This window comes from Meriones unguiculatus, chromosome 19, assembly GCF_030254825.1.
Source record: "Meriones unguiculatus strain TT.TT164.6M chromosome 19, Bangor_MerUng_6.1, whole genome shotgun sequence".
Lineage (NCBI taxonomy): Eukaryota > Metazoa > Chordata > Mammalia > Rodentia > Muridae > Meriones > Meriones unguiculatus.
Window position 1 is genome coordinate 47,281,990 of NC_083366.1, and position 19,390 is coordinate 47,301,379.

The 19,390-nt window shown below is 42.7% G+C and overlaps 1 protein-coding gene across 5 annotated transcripts in view; it reads left to right on the forward strand.

The window, feature by feature from the left end:
• The window catches only part of Dusp22 (dual specificity phosphatase 22), a 63,172-nt gene that overhangs the window by 35,087 nt on the left and 8,695 nt on the right, over positions 1-19,390 (forward strand). For all 5 annotated transcript variants that reach the window (XM_021652937.2, XM_021652938.2, XM_060373097.1 and 2 more), the window contains one exon: positions 11,850-11,899. In XM_021652937.2, the coding sequence (XP_021508612.1) occupies positions 11,850-11,899 (50 nt within the window). The remainder of the gene's footprint in view (positions 1-11,849; positions 11,900-19,390) is intronic.

A 19,390-nucleotide genomic window follows, 5' to 3' on the forward strand; every position in this document is an offset into this window, starting at 1 on the left:
TTTGTTTGTTTTTTTTTTTTTTTCATTCTTAATGAGCTTGTTCACCATATGTTCTGCCGAGACCATTAGCAACAGGCAGTAAAAATTGAGGTTCAGGCCTTCTGAGATCAGAATGCCTGCATGGAACCATGATTCTAGAACCAGCTTTACATGTCATAGTCAGCTTTGGGACTGTGCCTTTAGGACATGCAGGTTTAAAATTCATAGGATTGCATCTACTTTTTAGAGAATCCTTTTCTTCACTTAAAGGCATTTGATGCTGATTTTCAAAGTGCAAGAGCTGAGAGACTGAGAAAACAGTGACCGCTGTAAAAGTTTAGGATCAAGCAATCCAAGCTTTATGTGCTGTGCTGAGGCACCTGCATTCTGGGGTCTTGGGGACACTCAGAGCACAGAGATGGAGTCTTTGTAAGCCACGTTGGTGAGAGAAGCTGTGAAAAGAGGCTTTGCATGATGTTGAAGTTCTGCTGAGGAAAGGCCATTGAAAAGAGAAGGGACCACAGGGCTTAGGGTAGAGTGCAGGGAAGGACAAGACATGAAGAGACTGACTCAGGCAATCCAGTGGCCCTAAGCAGGCCAAGCTAAGGCTGGAGCAGATGGCAATGGAATGGGGCTGTGGACATGGTACAGGACTTTTGAAGTTGGATCTTATTTACTTTCTAGATTCAGGGGTGCTACAAAATAAATTTTAGGGTCAGATAAAAATGTTTCATTTACAGAAATGTTTTCCTTAGTGATGTTCTCTTATTGGTTTCTAAGCAGCACTTTCATTCCCAACCACCTTTTGATGTGGTTGAATGGTACTACTGTTCATGGAGGCACACTGCAGAATGCCTAGATTTTGAGTACATGTTAAACTGACCTGAGATTTCATGAGTCACAGCTGGTACATCACACTGAACCAAACCCAGAAGAGGTGGGGAAGCCGAGCAGCTGAGATTGCCTTCACTGCCTTCCTATAATCCATCCCGTGTGGGCCTGAGGGAAGCCCTTGTACTGAGGCCACTTGGTCTTTCTTTGAAACCTTGAACAAAAATAAACATCAGAATGCTCTTTTGCCATTCCGACAAGTCAAAAGTACATCGTTGTTTGACTAACCTGAAAGCAGCAGCAGGTGTAGAGGCTTCTTATTTGCATCTTGGCTCACAGAATCAAACCCCAGGCTAAATCTTACCTCTCCACTCTGACCTTCCCACACACACCCCCAACCCCACCAAGGGCCACAGTGTTCTTGGAAGTTGTTATTTGTAGTAAATGCCTAAATTTAGCATGCAGGAAGAATCAGTGGCAAATGGGTACTTTCAGAAAATGGCTTTTCAGTTTAAAATCTAAACTTAAAGCATGACACATGGAGTATCACTACAAAGCTGTGTTTATCTTCAGCTGTGATTTTCTTTAGTGATTCCCATGACATTTTGCCATACCAGAAATGTAAAAAAGAAGTACCCAAGAATCTCAACCTGTTCTTTATTTTTTATACCAACTTTTAATTCCTAGTCAAATGACTCTAAGAGCATTTTTAGATTATTATTCCTAGGGATGTAAATTTGACTTATCCTTTTCCCTTTAATACAACATAATTTTTTAAACTGTTATGGGCTGTTTGTAAAATCTTAGGTTGAAGAAAGACACCAATCCAAACTCATGGACCAGGCCCTGAGCTTGGCTTGCACATACATGATAGAGGTGCCAGTCTCCGGTGCCTCTCTGGAATAGACACCCTTGCAAAGATGGGCCTTACCAAGGAGACTAGTGTGGTCTCACCTGGAATGTGCACCTCAGGGAAGTTTCAAGTCAACAGTTGTCACCTCTTGGACCTATGACCTACAAGACTCTAGTTTACTTCCTTTAGGTTTTTATGAAGTGCAGAAGTACTTGGGTCCACAGGGACAGAGAAGAGAATGGTCGTCCACGGTAATGGATAGGGAAGCAAAAGGAGTTAGTGTGTAATGGGTACAGAATCTGATTTTGGAAGAAGAGGAACCACCAGATGATGGTGATGATTTCCAACTGTGATGGGGTTCACTTGGGAACGATCAATATGATATCTCAAACAGTGGCTACATCTGTAGTCATGGGTATTTAAAAGATTAGACAGGGATTCCCTTAAGTCCACAAGTTCAAAGCCAGTGTGGGTAGCACAGAGAATCTTCCACTTCAACAAACAAACAGAAAATCAAACTTGATGGCACAGGCCTGCTACTAGAAGACTCCAGGCAGAAGATACAAGTCCAAGGCCAATCTTGGCAACTTAGTAGGACCCTGTCTCGAAATTGAAAATAAAAGGGGGGCTAGGAATCATGATTTGGTAGTGGAGCATTTGTCCAGCATGTGCTGTCAGAAAATAAAAAAAAAGGAAAATAACTTTAAGATAGTAAGTTTACAGTATGTGTATTTATTTTACTATAAGAAAAGAGTGGCCAGACAGTGGTGGTGCACACCTCTGCACTCAAGGGGTCAAGGCAAGCGGATCTCTGAGTTCTAGGCCAGCCTGGTCTACAGAGCAAATCTAGGACAGGCAGGGCTCCACAGAGAACCCTGTCTTGAAGAAGAAGAGAGAAAACATGAATATGAATATGGTGCTGATACTGGTGGTTGGTAAGGGTGTTGAGTGTTTCCAGGTTCTGGGCTTCTAATCCAAAGAACTGAAGGTGAGTGCTTACATAGATTTGCAAAAGTATGAAAGAAATTATTCAGAGCAAAACAGGAGAAAAGGTCAGAAGATACTGCAAGAATGCAGGGGGCCATATGGGTAAAGAAACTCAAGACCCCAATTATTATTCAGAGCTTCTTTTTATGGACAAAAGAGAAGAACAACTTTTTAAGTAATGGGTGTAGTTTGGATGGTTCTCTATTTTGTGTGTTAGATTATCTAATAATTTCTCTACTGTGCATGTTCCCATAATTCATCTGATTTTAAATATATGCATGCCCAATTCTTTATAGGCATAAGATGGTAAATGGGAGAGTCTCTCTGAAAGTTCACTTGAGCATGCATAATTTTGCTTTACTGTTTATGTGCCTAAAACGAGTTTAAGCTGGAACAGTTTTTGTAGTCTTCATAACATTAGAATTGCATTTGAATAGAAACCGTCTAAATTTGATTCTATTAGGAGTAGAGAACCTTATCCTATTTTTTTTTGAGAGGGGATATACATGTAACCCAGTGAAGGTAGGGATCCACTGTTGCTGGGTACTTTATTTAGAGAGGGCTGTGTATGCATAGTACACACAGGTAAGGGATCTAGTCTGCATTACTAGAGAGTGGGGCTGTGCTTTACCCAAACCAAGTAGGGCCCCAGATGACTAATCCGTGTCTGCCTCAGTACTGTGGGCTGTCTTCACCAATAGGACATGCTTTTGCTGTGTGATTTTGGAGTTTTGATTGTTTCTGTTTTGAGACAGTTTTATGCAGCCTAGGCTACCATCAAACTGGCTATATAGCTGAAAATGGCCTTCATCTCTATTTTTTCTGCTTCTGCTTCCTTAATATTGAGACCAAAAGCATGCACCAGGGCACCCAGCTGGCTTTGTGGGGTTTGTAGCAGTGAATAAATTGTTGTCTGGCTTCTGATCAAATGAGGTCACTCCAAATTTTAATATTGCTTTTAATATTATTTTTTTATTTCTGGGAAAAATAGTTGGGACCTGGCAAAAGTAATTCTTAGTAGGGTTATAGTCTTATTCTGTCATTCTGCTATTAAGACTTGCATGTTTGGAACTGGAAAAACCTGCTTAGCAGGCCTCCTAGAAATCTGAATGGGCTTGTTTATCAAAGAAAAGAAGCCATCTTGTAGGAGGAAGCTTGGTTCATCCATCCTCTCTCTGATGCTAAATTCTAATAGTGACTAATAACTTTTCCATTGCATGGATTTTTAGCTTTTTCCAGAACTTACTCTTCCGTTTGTTGTTAATAGTTCTACAAGGGTACAGTTGTGTCCTTAAAAAAAAAAAAAAAGGAAGGTACATGGTATTTGTATATACTTTGTTGTTAATACTTCTCCAGGGGTTCAGTTGTGTCCTCTAAAAAACAAAACAAAACAAAACAAAACAAAAAAACAGGTAGGTAGTATTTTTATATAGTGTGTCACACATATACAGTGTGCAGTGATGAAGTTAGAGCAACTCCTGTCACCTCTATCCTCTCTGCTGTTGCCACCTCTGCTTCCCTCCTGTATTCTGGAGTAGTTGTCCCCTTTGCCATTGCCAGTCTTCCCCGTGCCCCTCCCTTCCCAGCCTGCCCAGGTTCTGATACTGACTAGACCGTACTGTGAGAAGATCAGTTAGCTCCTGTGTGTAAGGAAGATCCTCTGCACGGTCGTAATGCCCCCAGCAGCCAGCTGTGTTGCTGAATGTGAGGTGGAGGTCTTTTCATTCACACTTCACACTAGCTTCCTTATGAGAAAGAATGGCTGTGCACACCAGATGGTTTCTCTGCAGAACAGGTCACCTGGATACTCAGAAGATTCTTAGTATGTCTGGGGTTGGTGTAGTTGAAGAAATTGTTCTTGAAACAAGCAAGAGTTTGGCCTTTTTCCTGGTTTTGTGATCAGAAACTTGGCCCTGCTTCTCAGGTATGTCCCTGTGTATCATTTGAAGTATAATCTCTAGTTTCAGTCCAAAGAAAGGCCAAAACCTACCTTTTAGTGGTTATTATACTTGTTGAAACAGAAAACTGAAAAATAGTGGAACTTTTGAGACTATGACAGTCTGGCTTATTCAGATCAAGCCTCTGGTATGTTTTCTGAACTTTCTTCTTCCCCAGTGATGTCTGTTGATGTAATTTCTTTCTGAACTTTCTTCTTGACCTGGTATTGTCTATTGACGTAATTTCAAAACCTAAATGCAAGAATTTCAGCAGGGAGCTTCTCAGGGCATATCCCTCGTAACTCTGTAACTTCTGTCTTGTGCTTTCTGGCCTTTGCACCTTGTGGTTCTGGGAATGATGAATGTCCAGCATGTGCAGTCCCTCACTGTGGACACAGAGCACTTACACATTCTCTCAGCTCTTGACCTGGTCAGGATTGCTGCTGTGTCCCGGTTATGCTGGCCCTTCAGCCACACAGAACAAAGAAATGAGCTCTTCCTATGTTCCCATAGGATCTGTGACATATAAAGCACATGCAGATCACTAACTGATCCAGTTTTTGTGTTTTAGTGCAACACGAAACTATTCTGCGGTTTGAAAGTTGTGACTTGATATTTAATAGCTCCATGAATGTTAACTGGCTTCCAACCAGCCCACTGTTCTGAGACACCATAGAAAGTGCTCATTTTCATTTTTCATTTTATAAGAATTTTATTTCAAGGAAGAAGAAAAACAATTTTATTTTTATGTGCTTCAAAATATTAAAACATGAAGCAGAAAATATATAACAAATGCTATGTACTACTGGAAACGTTGTTACGTCGTTGTTATTTTTACTCCTTGTAGATTTTCATATTGTGGGAGATTCCTATGATCTTTTTTAACCTCCTTTCTTTTGCTATCCTTTACATAATATAACTAAACACCTCCTCTCCTTCGTCTGTCACTCTGTACAAAGCTCACCAGAGAACGATCCTCTGTGTAGTTCTTAGAGAGGAAATGTGTATTCCTCTGATCAGTACAAGGGTGATTTTAAGTCAGCTCAGTTTTCTGGTGGCACAGGGGTCTCAGTGCTGCTTTCTGAATTAGTAATTAACTGTTAAAAGCTGTGCACATGTGCAGGCATCTGACGCCTTTTTTAGGTAGCTGTAGTTCTGCCTTTGTGGCCTCAAAGATATCTGTGCTTTGTTAATGACTAAGTCACGATAAATTGGTGCTTTTGGGGGCGAACAGCTAAGCCTTTTTGACAGTTTTGACTCCTTCCATGACTGGATTTGCATATTTCTTATTGTAGGTCATAGTGAAGTGTTCTGTTTGAGTGTCACTAGAGCGTATGTAGACAGTGTGCCCTTTGCACGGCCTACAAACCAGTTCTCCTTCTTCCCTAACGGTATTTAACAGTGCACACACACACACACCTTGCATTCTTCTCATGCCACAGCCTTTATGAAGCCGATTAGCACCTATCCACAGCACTTCGACTTTGAGTGAAGGCCTATCATGGGCCAGGCATCATTCCAGGAACTTAATTTGTTCTTGTAGTTTTATAGTCTTTGTTGCTATGATGTCTTGTCTCTGTTTTTACCTTAACAGCACAGGGTACCCAAATGTAACACATTCATCTTTACAAGTTGCATGAGCAGGAGGCTGAAGCTGCACATGCCCATCTCAGCTGTGGGGGCAAAAGGCCTAGAATGGCCACATGTTATTTCCTTATCCTTGTGGCTCACAGAGAGAATACCTTCCACCTGATTCCTATGGCTGGTTAAGTCTCCTGAACACTGGACAGGTTCTACCTTGTAGACCCAAGCTTATTTTCTTCAGTGCATTAGATATCACAGAGGTAATTATGTGGCATAGCCTAAAGGAAGCATAATGGTTCCCACTTTCCCTGCTAACAAGTGTTTGAGGCATATGCTCTTAGTAGGCAAAATGCTATTTGGTTTAACCTCTGTCAGTTCTCTTCATTTTCTCTCCTTTTGTCTGTCTTCCCAATACATAGACTGGGCTGACTTAGCTTCTGCTAGAGTGAAGTGGCTCTCCATCAACATGAGGGAGAGGTAGACATTCTGCACCATCCTAGTGGGGTCCACTTAGCCTTTGACTGATTGGAGTTGCAGGGCTGAGATGGCAGTTGTATACTTGAGAATTCTGTCCCTCTGGAAGTATGGCCTGTCATGAGAAGGGAGGAAGTATGTGGGAGGAGGGATTTCACAAGCTTCTGGGCCTGACCAGCTCTCACTCAAGAGCAAAAGAAAAGAATGAGGCACTCTCATGGAGGCTGGAAGAAGCAATGGATATGTATATTCAGCAAAAGGAGTGTTCATCTCAGTGGAAGAGAGGAGGGAAATGACCTTTTTTGGCAGAAGTATTTCCTTTTCTAGTGTCTTATCCTTCAAACTACACTGTAATATGCCACAAGGTTCTGAAGAACTTTAGATGTTTAAAATAACTAGTCAATCTGTTTTCTGCTTTTTGATCACTTCCCCAGGGTGGCGCTGCCTTGCCAGGCCACCATAGAGGATGCGCTTAGTCCTGATGCGACTTGATGTGCTGGGGTGGGTTGGTGGATGGAGGGAGGGGGCTCTCTTTTTCTGAGGGGTAGGAGAGGGGGAAGAGGGGAAGAGGGAGAGAGAGTGGTACTGGGAGGAGAGGAGAAAGGGGGCTATGATTGGGATGTAAAGTGGGTAAAAAAAAAATAATTAAAAAACAACCGGTCAACATTCCCAGCATAGTGTAGCTTCTGGGGCCCAAGAAACATGACAGAGGCAGAAGGGGCTGGTGGGACTGACAAGTATAAGCCATACAAGTAGGGAGAACCCACCACTTTCCTCCTCTTTCCTGCCAGCAGACCTTCCACTCTTGACAAAGTCAGTTTGCTCTTGGGTTAAATTTCCTATTGGGATAAACAGGTAAAATTCATCTTCTCCAAAACTCAGGAGCCTGTAGTAAAAGATGCAATAACTGCTGAAGTAATGATTTTTCTTTCAAATTATGATAAAATAATTTGATATTTTCCCAAATTTTGAAAAGGTACATCTTGAGATCAGGGATGGAGATACCTCCAGAAGATCTTTTATTGTAGAGGATTGTTTTAGCATTCTGGGTTTCAAAGCAGACGCTGAGACTTAGGGCCAACTGTTGGGCAGAGTGCATGGATTCTTATGTAAGAAGTGGGAAATAGTAAGAGTTGGAGAAGAGAGAAGCCCCACAAGGAGATCAACAGAACCAGAAAATTTGAACACAGGGGTCTTCCCAGAGACTCATACTCCAACCAAGTACCAGGCATGGAGATAACCTAGAACCCCTGCACAGATGTAGCCCATGGCAGTTTAGTGCCCAAGTGGATTACATAGTAATGGGAAGAGGGACTGCCTCTGACTCCTGATGTGATCTGATAGACTAAGATCAGAAGGAAGGAGAGTAGGACCTTCCCTATCAGTGGACTTGGGGAGGGGCATGTGTGAAGAAGGGGGAGGGGGTGAGTTCAGGAGGGGAGGAGAGAGGGGCTTATAGGGGGATACAAAGTGAATAAAGTGTAATTAATAAAATAAAATTTAAAAAAAAATTCATATAGAAAAACAAAAAAACCCAGAATAGCTAAAACAACCCTATACAATAGCAGATCTTCTGGAGGTATCTCCAGTTCTGACTTCAAGCTAAACTACAGAGCAATAGTAATAAAACTGCATGGTACTTGCATAGTGATAGACTGGTTGATAAATGAAATTGAATTGAAGACCCATAAATAAACCCACATATCTATGGTCATTTGATTTTTGATGAAGGAGCCAAAACCATACAGTGGAAAAAAAAAAAGACAGCATCTTGTACAAATGGTGCTGGTATAACTGGATGTCTATGTGTAGAAAACTGCAAATAGATCCATATTTATCTCCCTGTACAAAACTCAGATCCAAGTGGGTCAAAGACCTCAACATAACATTAGACACACTAAATATATTAGAAGAGAAAATGGGGAAGAGCCTCAAATTCATTAGCACAGGGACAACTTCCTGAACAGAACACAAGCTAAGGCTCTAAGATCAACAATTAATAAATGGGTCCTCTTGAAACAGAAAAGCTTCTATAAGGCAAAGGACGCTGTCAATAGAACAAAAAGATAATTTATGGATTGGGAAAAGATAAATTCACCAGTCTTACATCCAAGAAAGGGCTAATATCCACAATATGTAATGAACTCAAGAAATCAAAAACTGATAAAGTAATCCAACTAAAAAAATGGAGCACAGAACTAAATAGAATTCTCAACAGAGGAATCTCAAATGGCTGAGAAGCACTTAAAGAAATGCTCAACTTCCTTTCCTTTCAGGGAAGCGCAAATCAAAATGACTCTGAGATTCCATCTCACACTGGTCATAATAGCTAAGATCAAAATCTCAAGCAACAGTAAATGCTGGTGAGGGTGTGAAGAAAGGGGAACACTCCTCCATTGCTGGTGGGAGTGCAAACTTGCACAACCACTTTGGATATCAGTCTGGCGTTTTCTTAGGAAATTGGGAATAACTTTACCTCAAGACCCAGCTATAACTCTTCTGGGTATTTATCCAAAAGATGCTCTGCCATACAAAAAGGACACTTTCTCAGCAATGTTTATAACAGCTTTATTTGTAATAGCCAGAATCTGGAAACAACCTAGGTGATCCTCAACCGAAGAATGGATAAAGAAATGGTGGCACGTTTACACTGTGGTGTACTACTCAGCTATTAAAACAGGAAAATCATGAAGTTTGCAGGCACATATACGAAGCTAGACAAGGTTATCCTGAATGAGGTGACCCAGACCCAACAAGGCACACATCGTCTGTACTCACTTATAAGTAGATTTTAGCCATACAGTACAAGATAAGCATACTACGAGTCACAGACCCAAAAAAGATAAGTAATAAGGAGGACCAAAGTGAGGATGCATACTCACTCAGAAAGGGAGGTAGAATAGGCAGAGGTAATACCTGAAAAGAGGGAACAGCTGGAGTGGGGGTCACAGAGAGTTAAAATAGGGTGGAGATCAGATCTGAGGAGAGCAAGCTAGAGAACCTAAGTCAGGGTAGGCTGCCTGGAGGATATGATGGGGATTCAAGCAGAGACTCCTAGTAGCAGAGACCATAGAGACTGAAGAGGACATCCTCTAACCCTACTAGTCTTCTAGAGAAGGGCAGGGAACACCAACCCACTTACAAAAACTTCGACCCAAAATTTACCCTGCCTACAAGATATGCAAGGATACAGATAGAAAAGAGACTGAGGGAATGCTCAACCAGTGCCTGACCTACCCAAATACCCACCCTGTTGGTGAGTGCCAAAGCATGACACTATGAATGACACTCTGCTAAGCTTGCAGACATTAGCCTGTCAGAGTTGCCCTCTGAGAAGCTCTACCCAGCAGTACCTGAAAACAGATGCTGAGACTCACAGCCGAACATTGGTCGTTGTATAGTGAGTCTTGGGGAATAGTGGGAGGAAAGAGAAAAGGACCTGGAGGTGACAGGAGCTCCACAAGAAGACCAACAGAGCCAGGGTCCAGAGCGTTTTGCAGAGACTAAAGCATCAACCAAGGACCATGCATGAACTAGACCTAGCCCTCCTCAAAGATGTAACAGATAGGCAATGTAAGCTTCAAGTGGGTCCTCTAGTAAGGGAAGTGGGACTGTATTGGACAGGGACTCACTTTCTAGCTTTTAGATACTTTCTTCTGGCAGGACTGCCTTGACAGGATACAGGGAAGAGGACAGGTTCAGCCCTAATGCAGCTTGATGAGCTGGGGTGCAAGAGAAAAGGAGCTCCCCTTTTCTGAGGAAAAGCAGAGAGGGTAGGGAGAGAGGGCAGGTCTGGAAGGGGAGGAGGGAAGGGGCTACAGGGAAGTAAAGTGAATAAAATAATTGTTGGGAGGGGGGAGAAAAAGAAAAATTGCCCATAAAAAAGAGGTAGTTAGAGGCTTGTGGTTTGCTTAGAGAGCTGGAGAAATGGGCTCTATGCTGAAGTCCCAGGACCAACCCATCACTCTCATACCGTGGTCTAGTGTGTTCTGCAAAGCATGAGCTGCCTTGCTCTGTCCCTCCTGCTAGTTCAGAACTTACCTTCTGTAAGCTTACCAGGACTACCAGGCCTGGACTCGAGCCTGTACCCTAGCATCAGGGCAGGAAGGTATGATGCCTGTACTGTAGCTGTCCAGCTGTAGTTCCAGTGACTCTCTGGAGTGACTGGATCAGCAGTAGAAGTTACAGAAAGACTTCAAGTAAGTCTAAAAAGCAGGTGGTTTGTAACTTCCTTTTCCAGGGTCTTTGGCTACATCTGTATCCTTATTGTGCACCAAGCTGGCCCCTCACAGTAATTAGTTCTTCTCCCTGGGTATCGAAGACATGGTGACAAGATTCTGTGGCATTTGGCAAATACAGGGAAAAGCTTTTGAATAATTCATCTATCTTTTACCATATTCCACTAGCAAGGTTGTTGAGATCTGTGTGTCCTGTGTTGACTGACATGGAAGACTTAGGAAGTACAATGTCACAAGGTTGTTGAGATTGGTGCCCTGTGTCGACTGATATTGAGGACTTTAGAACTACAGTGTCTGTCTTTCCTGTAGAGAAGTAAACTAGTTTTGTTTCTTTTTATAAAACTCCAGGTTAGCATAATTTTGAATCATTACCTTGGATAAAGTTTTTTTTTTCCCTCAAATTAGGGGGAAATAAACAAATACATTAGTTTATCACTCAACCTTTACAGTTCTGCAAAGCAAGCAACGTTGTTTCCAGGCTTCAAAGGCCTAGTATAACACTAAAATTGACATAAAAAGCTATGGCATGACACCACAGTTTTCAGCCCTTTTTGAAGGTGTTGACTGGCAAGCACTGCCTCCTTTGGGGATATTCAGTATCTAAAAGAAACATAAAATGTGTGTGAGCAAGTGTTAAGACAGTTGTGAACCTTGACACTGAAGTACCCAACTCCTGTTTTTTTGTTTTGTTTTGATCCCTCAAATTTTATCTAAATGTGTTATATATGGTGCTTCTAAACCAAAGCATGAATATTGACATGCCCAGGGAAAAGAATCAGGAACCTGAATTAAAGAGCTTTTCCTCAGTTCCTTGGCAACAAAAGATGAGTAAAAAACTTCTCCTTTTTATTTTCTTGTTTTTTTTTTTTTGACCTGAGTAAATGGTTCCTTTTAATGTTTTACTCCACTCTGTATCATCTTTTTTTTTAGTTTCACTTACATCTATATGTTTTTATTGTTCCACAGGGAGTTAAATACCTGTGTATTCCAGCAGCGGATTCACCATCTCAAAACCTGTAAGTTTTTTTTCTTTTTCTTTTTCTGTATTATTTGGGGAAATTAAAAACTAGTACAGTGTGTGTTGCGGCAGTTCTTGGGCCAAACGAAAAGCAAATTCAAGGCTCTGAAGGCAAATAGGTAAACACTTGTGAGAGGCTGTGGAGATGTTAGTGTCTCTGCATACCACTATCCTGAAGAGGGCAGGGTACGAGTCTACAGAAATCAAAACTGGCAAAGCCAATGGCAAACTGACTGTGGCTGGAGGTGCTGAGATGTCCACAGGAAGGGTTTTGTTTAAGAGACCTGAAGTCTAAGGAGATGGCTCAGTCAGTGAAGCGCCTGTTATGCAAGCCTGAGGACCAGCGTTCAAGACCCTAGTACCTGTGTAAAAACTAGCCCAGGAACATGTCTATAACCCAGTGTTAGGTCATACATTGATCTTCAGAGCACATCGCTCAACTAGTCAGCCTAGCTCCAGATTGAGGGAGAGGAGAGACTGTGTCTCAAAGAAAAGGTGAGGAATGGTAGAGAAAACGCTGGTCACAACCTCTCACTTCCACATGCATGTTCTCAAGTGCTGCATGCACAGACATACACATGGGGTGTAGAGAAGGTGGCTTAGTCAGTAAAGTGTTTGTTTGCCTTGTGAGCTTGAGGATCTGAGTTCACATCCCCAGAGCCCACACAAGGGTGGAGGTGTTTACGGATCTCTGAAATCTCAGAGGAGAGCTTTCCTGGCCTGCACAGTGAAATCCCAGGCCAATGAGAGACTGTCTTAAAGAAGTGGAACTACTCGAAGACTAACCAATACCCAGTATCCAAGCTTGTGCTTTGACCTCCATACATATGCCCCATGACATTCTTATGCCATGAATACTGATATTCCTACTTACACATGCATCCACATGCAGAGAGAGAGAGAGAGAGAGAGAAATGAGGAGAGAGAGAAGGAGAGAGAAAGAGAGAGACTTGCCTGAGACCACAGCTTTGACATTCTGTAGAAACAAATCTTTAAAGAAGTTACTGGGTGTTGTCTAAAGCATAGATGCCTGGCAGAAGTAGAATATCCAGCTCAAATGGAAGCCATCCAGGTGGTTTTAAATTTTCTTGGATATGTATCCTTAACATCAAAAAGAAATAGGCAGCATTAATTCTAATATTTTATTATATGCAGATCTACAAGTTAAATGTAAAACGTCCCAAGATATTTTTTCCCAAGATATTTTATACCCGTGCCCTCATACTGTCTCAGCAGTCTAGCATGCGTTTTCTGCTTAAATGATCTATGTTCACATGTAGTTTTCCCCTACGGGACAGCAGATCTCAGGCCTGCCTGACTGGACAGTGACCTCCTCTTTCTGCTTTACTCAAGTCCATTCTGTAGTGTTTTCATAGCTGAATAAATCTTTGACATCATTTTCACCCTGCTTATCTTTTTTCTTTCCAAAATATATTTCTGTGCTTTGCTGCTTTTTTTTTTATTACATGTGTATGTATAGTTATGTGTGCATGAGTGTGGGCATGTGTGCCATGCTGTGCATGTGGAGGTCAAAGGACAACTTTCAGGAGTCGGTTTTCTTCTTCATTCTGGGCTCTAAGGATCTACCTCAGGGTAAGGCTTGTGCAGTAGCATCTTTATGCAACAGCCTCTCACAGGGTCTTCTTTGTCAGCTTAAAAAGCTAAGAGGGATCCATGATGGCAGCCTACCCCAGTGGCAGCTCACATCCACATTGAGCAGTGGTGCAGCCTTGATAGCATGGGATGAGCATTGGAGACCCAGTTATAGCTGCAACAAGCACCCTTGTTCCCATACTAGGCCCATGGATAGGTGATAGTTTCCTAGGCCTGCATTTGACCCTTGCAGGCTGAGATGCTAGGAGCTCCATTGTTGCGTTATGCATCCCACTGAACATGGCCTCTGATTTTCTGGCTTTCTTTGCCTGGGTACTGGGTACTAGCCCAGCAGCCCTCCTAGAACCACATTTGGCTGTTGTATCTGAGGCACTCCAAATTCAGATACTGTTTTTGAGTCTGGAAGAGCACAGGGGTCATCCTCTATTGTGCACAAGTGCTGTGGGTACAGATCTTCTGTGTCAGTGATGTGGCGTGCATACTTGTGTTTTCTGTCCCAACTGACCAGCTTCTCTAAAAGATGCTGGAATGTCAGCCATCCTTAAGTCTTCACTGCCAGAGAGCAGAGAAATCATGGATCAGGCTGTGACTTTATAAAGCCTACTATTGCAGGAGGGACGGGGTAGATCTAGAGTTCGGTGGCTAGCCGGACAGGGGACAGAGGCTACAGAATTAGATCAGGAACATCCCACTGAGGTGGGAAGTTGGTACAGACATGTTCTGCCCAGGCCAGGGTCTGTTTCCACCCTGACAATTGCTGTTTCAAAGCAAGGTGAGACTTTAAGACTGAGAAAGGGATAGGGGAGCTTTTACTAGGAAAACAAAGTAGTAGCCTAGCCTGGAAGGAGAAGCAGCAACATTAGAGAACTTCCTTGGTTACTAGTCGTGTCAAGAAACAGAAGTGGTTGGAAGGGCATGGTCCCTGCGGAAGGAAGTGAGGCGCTGCCTTTCTCCGAAGACCACAGCAATCTTCTGCCCTTGTTTTGGTGACTATTTTTGGAATAATTGCTTTGTTCTCAATTACAACCAAGATTCAACCATGCTGTTGAGTGTGTCAATACCTGATTGGCAGGACTCAAGATGGAACCTGTCCTGCATATGTGCTGTCAGGATGTATGGCCCCTGGTCTTTGAGCTGCTGTAAGACTTTACCTTTTCTAGTAGCTAAGTGCCGTCTTCAATTTCCACAATAGTGATCTCATGCAAATATTGACAGTTCTGCATTATGGACAAGTGAACAAGGCAACTAAGTGTCAGAAAATCCCACATTCCAAACCATTCTCACCTGTTGCGGCAGGTCATTTCAGCTAGTCTACATTTCAATTTCCTCACCTGAAATGCCCATCTTCAGGATTTGGACAGGCAAAGTCATGTGTTCATGAGCATATCTCTGTGAACTAGGTACTTTCAGAAGTATGACTTTATTTCTCTACAGTGGGTGTCTTCAGAGTTACAGGAGTGATTGTTGAGATAAGTTTTGGTGACAGCTTAAGTTTTACTTATCTGTTGCCAGTGAAGCTTGAGTGTCTTCTTTGCTTTCTGTTAATTTAACAGAATATATGAGAGTGGATAATTGATACAGAAAGCAAATCAATTGTATCTCACAGTTCAGGTGGCTTGAAGTCCAAGATTTGGCAGCTACTTCTGTTGAGAGACCTTTTGCTGCTTCATAATACAACAGTGGAAAGACAGAGTGAGTGTGTGGAAGAGATGAAAGAAGGGCCAAGTGCTTGATATGTTCGTGAAGGCTTTACCACCATGACCCAGACACTTCTGGGCACTGTCTCCAATACTGCCGAAGTTAGGAATTAAGATCCCAATAAAAAAATTAGGGGAAGGAGCATTCAGACTATAGTGAGTCGGATTCTATGACAGATCAAACGTTTCACCTGTAGTTGGCAGTCAGAATGCTTACCTCTCTATGACCTAACTTATTTAGAGCTTCCTGTACTTACTACTCACTGAGTAGTCTGAGTTGACGATGAACCTACACTTTCTATATCCTCAACTATGTGGCTGATTAGATCAGTGTTCTTTTTATTTCAATTTATATTTAATGTAGACCTTTTTAAGAAAATATTTATTTATTTTAATTTTGTGTATGGGTATTTTGCCTGTTTTTTTATGTCTGTGTGCCACAATCACTCCATACACACAGAGGTTAGAAGGTGGCTTTGAATCCCCTGGAACTAAAGTTACAGTTGTTAGCTGCCATGTGGGAACTGTCTATAAGATCAGCCAGTACTCTAACTGCTGCGGCTGAGCCATCTCTCCAACCCCAAGATAAATATTCGTAATGCTCTGGATAACAAAAGCAAGAGAAAACTTGAGTAGTTGGTACAACTTGCTCTTGGTAACCCAGATGCTTATTGATAGGCAATCAACCCCCAGCTGACCATATTGAGTTCCTGATGCCTGGCTCCCTCTCCTCAATGACAAAACAACCCCTGGAAATCTGTACTGCTTACTGTTTTAAACATAGACACCAACTTTTAAAACGATTTCTAAGCTTTATTTCCTAAGTCTTAGGCTGGGACCATAACTCAGTGGCAGAATGCTTACCCCTATATGGTAAGATAAAGATTAAATATTTCTTTCACTACAAAGCCTCAAACCAGCAGGTGTTAGGGCTGATTATGCTTACTAAGAGATATGTGACCTTTGTCACCCCAGTCACCTGATACTCAGTTGCTCTGAAGTGCAGAAAAGCTGGTTTTCTGACTTGGCCTTAATCCTAGAGAATCTCCCCCATCTGACCTTCCCTGAACTTAAAATGCAGAAACCTGGGTTGAGATAACATTAACACAAAATTTTAGCTCAGTTCCCCCAGCCACCTAGCCTGCCCAAGTCAGGAAATATAAAAGTTCAAGTTCTCCATGTCCCAATAACCTCACAACCCTAGTGTGGTATGTTTTGTGTGATGCTGTCATAATGAGAGATAGGCTAGAGTGGGTGTTCAGGGCACGATGTGCATGTGTGTCGGGTGCCCAATGTCAGGGCTCAGCGCATGAAACCCATTTGCATTTGTTTTCCCTATAGGTTCTCTAAAGCTAGTCACTTTAACCTTCTCACTTAATCATCTGCCCATCTTATCAGAGATGATGTATGAAATTGGGTATTTTGTTAATTATTTAGTATTGTAAAATAAGATTGTATTTTCTCTCTATTCAAGTAAGGAATGCTAATGCATCTTGAAAGTAGATGTTTAGATATGTATTCGCTTGCATTTGCTTATCCTGTTTTCATTACATAGTAAGTTGGTATTTGTAGCCAGACAGCACTTAGTTGATACTCTGTCTTTCTGTTCTCTGTGGAGTCTGAGGGAGCTCTGCTGTAGGCTCTGGCATTCATAGCATTATGTTGTAACAGCAAGTTTCCGTGGTGTCCTGTGGCTTCAGGGCCAAGCAGGCCCTGAGATCTTGTGGAGAGGCCAGTGTGTCTAGTACACAGAGCTCTGTAGGTGCCTCAGGGAACACCCTGGTCTTAGTTTACCACCCTCTCACTTTGTCCATGTTGTCTTAGTATACCTGGTGTTCTCTGTACCCCCGTTTTTTCTTTCATTTGCTTTCTTCTACTTCTGTTATTAATGAGCAGTTTTCAGAGGTCAGCTAACCCTTGCACCACTGTAGCTGTGCTTCCTCCAGATGGTTCTTGAGGTCTTTGCGTTCCTCAGGGCTGCTCTCCTCGTCATGGGGTAAATGAGAACCCTGGAATATGTGCAATTCGTGTTTGCTATAACAGCCATCGTTCCACGAACGCAAGAGCCCTCTGATCTCAGACTGTCCTTGAAACCTTGAGTTAAACTATTCTTTTGTGAAATGATGCCATGTTAAAGGGTAAAGAGAAATTTTTGTCTTCCTGTTGTTGAAACTGTCTTTTCAAATGAATGTACCTAGCAAAATAAAAAGAATGGTGAAGCAAGGACATCCTCCAGTTCTTTTTTTAATGGTGACATAAGGTTTGGGAGTCTTAAAGTTCCTGGAATATAAAGTTTGGGAGTGATTGTTACACATGTGAGTTGTCTGTGATTAATGCTGGAAGTTTGCCTTCAGAGCTCTAGCTGAGAAATGGGCAGGGGAGCCTGGAGTATCTGTACCAATTTAGCCCCAGGAAGAACCTCCCAACATAGAGTGCTCAACCTATTTGCTTTTAAAAGGAAGGAGGACCATAGGTGCTTGCCTTTGCTGGGATTTTCTCTGCATACACTTGGATTCAGATGGAGAGGAAAAACATCTTTCTGTGTAGTTTACTGTCAGCACTGCCTCGTCTGATATCACTGCCTTAAAGTAAGACCTACCACCATTCAAGGTGGCCCGGTCACTGGGCTCCTGCTCCAGTAAGCAAAGTCCTGACCCTAAGGACTGTGTCAATCACACTAGGGATCACAGCATCTAAGATCATGGGTCGTAGAGCAAGAAGCCCCCACATAAGAGTGTCATGTGGTGTGGCTTATACTCTCCATCCACCATCTTTTATTGAACTCTCAGAAGATCAGCAAAGTCACTCTTAGCCTCTGATACGGAGATGGAATGGTTGTGGTACTGGTCACTGAGAAGCAAGAGGATAGTTTACAACCGCTGCTTAGTCCATGTGAAGAACATCTCTCTGCCAGAGCTCCCCAGCACAACGGAGGTTCTCTTAGGCCTGTCGGCAGTAGCTCATAGGATCATATGATCATATAGGCACTGTTGGGTGAGTAATACACCTGTGGGCATACTTCCTTCTGCAGACAGGCCTGTCACACATGTCTCTGTGTGGAAGTAAAGGGTAACTGCCAACCAAGCGAAGAGCACAAAGAGGGAACTGGTGTTCATGTAAACAGCATGTGGTAGGTTAGAGCTGCAGATTTGTGCTTCTGCTTCAAACCTTAGTAGAAAACAAAAGAACCCAGACTGTGGGTATTTCCCACTGTGGAGGAGGGAGTTTAATGACCAGAGCTTGGACTTATGTCATTTTTTTCCCTGGAAATAACCCACACACACCTCTCTCTGTAATACCCAGTTTTAAACCAGAGCAGCTTTGGGCGAGCCCGCCTCTTGGCCTTTCCTGTAAAAGGCATTTCTAGGAATGTCTGCCTGGCTTGGCCCTATGCCTGATTTTGTGTCAGAGTCAAGTCTCATGGTGGAGTTCTACATGTTCTCCCTGGGCATCATTGTGCCCTTAGACTGAGACAGCTGCCGCCCTGGGCCTCTACAGTCTTTGCCCCCAGCACAGTGGCAGCCAGAAACAGCATTCTGTGTGTCCTCCTTGATTTAGCATCTGTCACATGCAAACGGGCTATTAGCAGGTGGGACAGTCTCCCCAAAGCTTCTTTATACACAGCTGTGGGCTCAGTGCAGTTTTGTATGTTGCTTGGCCCAGGTGTGGCAATACTCAAGGTAGAATACACTTGGCTCTTGAATCCAGGTTCTCCCTCACAGTACATGGGAAGCCTGATTTCATAATGTGTGAATGTGTGACATGTAGGTGTGAAGAACAGATGTAAGAAGTTGCTCCCTGGAAAGCCTCAGTAGAGGAATTGACTTGTTCTCTTAGCAAGATCTTAATGAGCCTGTAAAACTAGCCCCTTCCTGAAGACTGTCCTGTGTGTACTCAGAGGAGCTCAGCAGGCTTTTGCACCACTGTGCTCATTGCAAAATGTTGTGAGGCAGATGGCTGCTTCCTTCACCTGGCCAGTTCTCATTCATTGCTTTCTGGTTTTGCTTTTGTGGCTCTGGTGCTCTTTTCCCGGTCTAGCTTATAGACCAAAGATCCCCAACCAGGAAAAAAAAAAAAACACCAAAAGTTAGGACCTGCAGCTGGGAGAGGGACCCCAGCTCACTCTTGACAACCACAGTGTGGACAGCCTTATGGACAAAGGAATGTACCATCTGTCC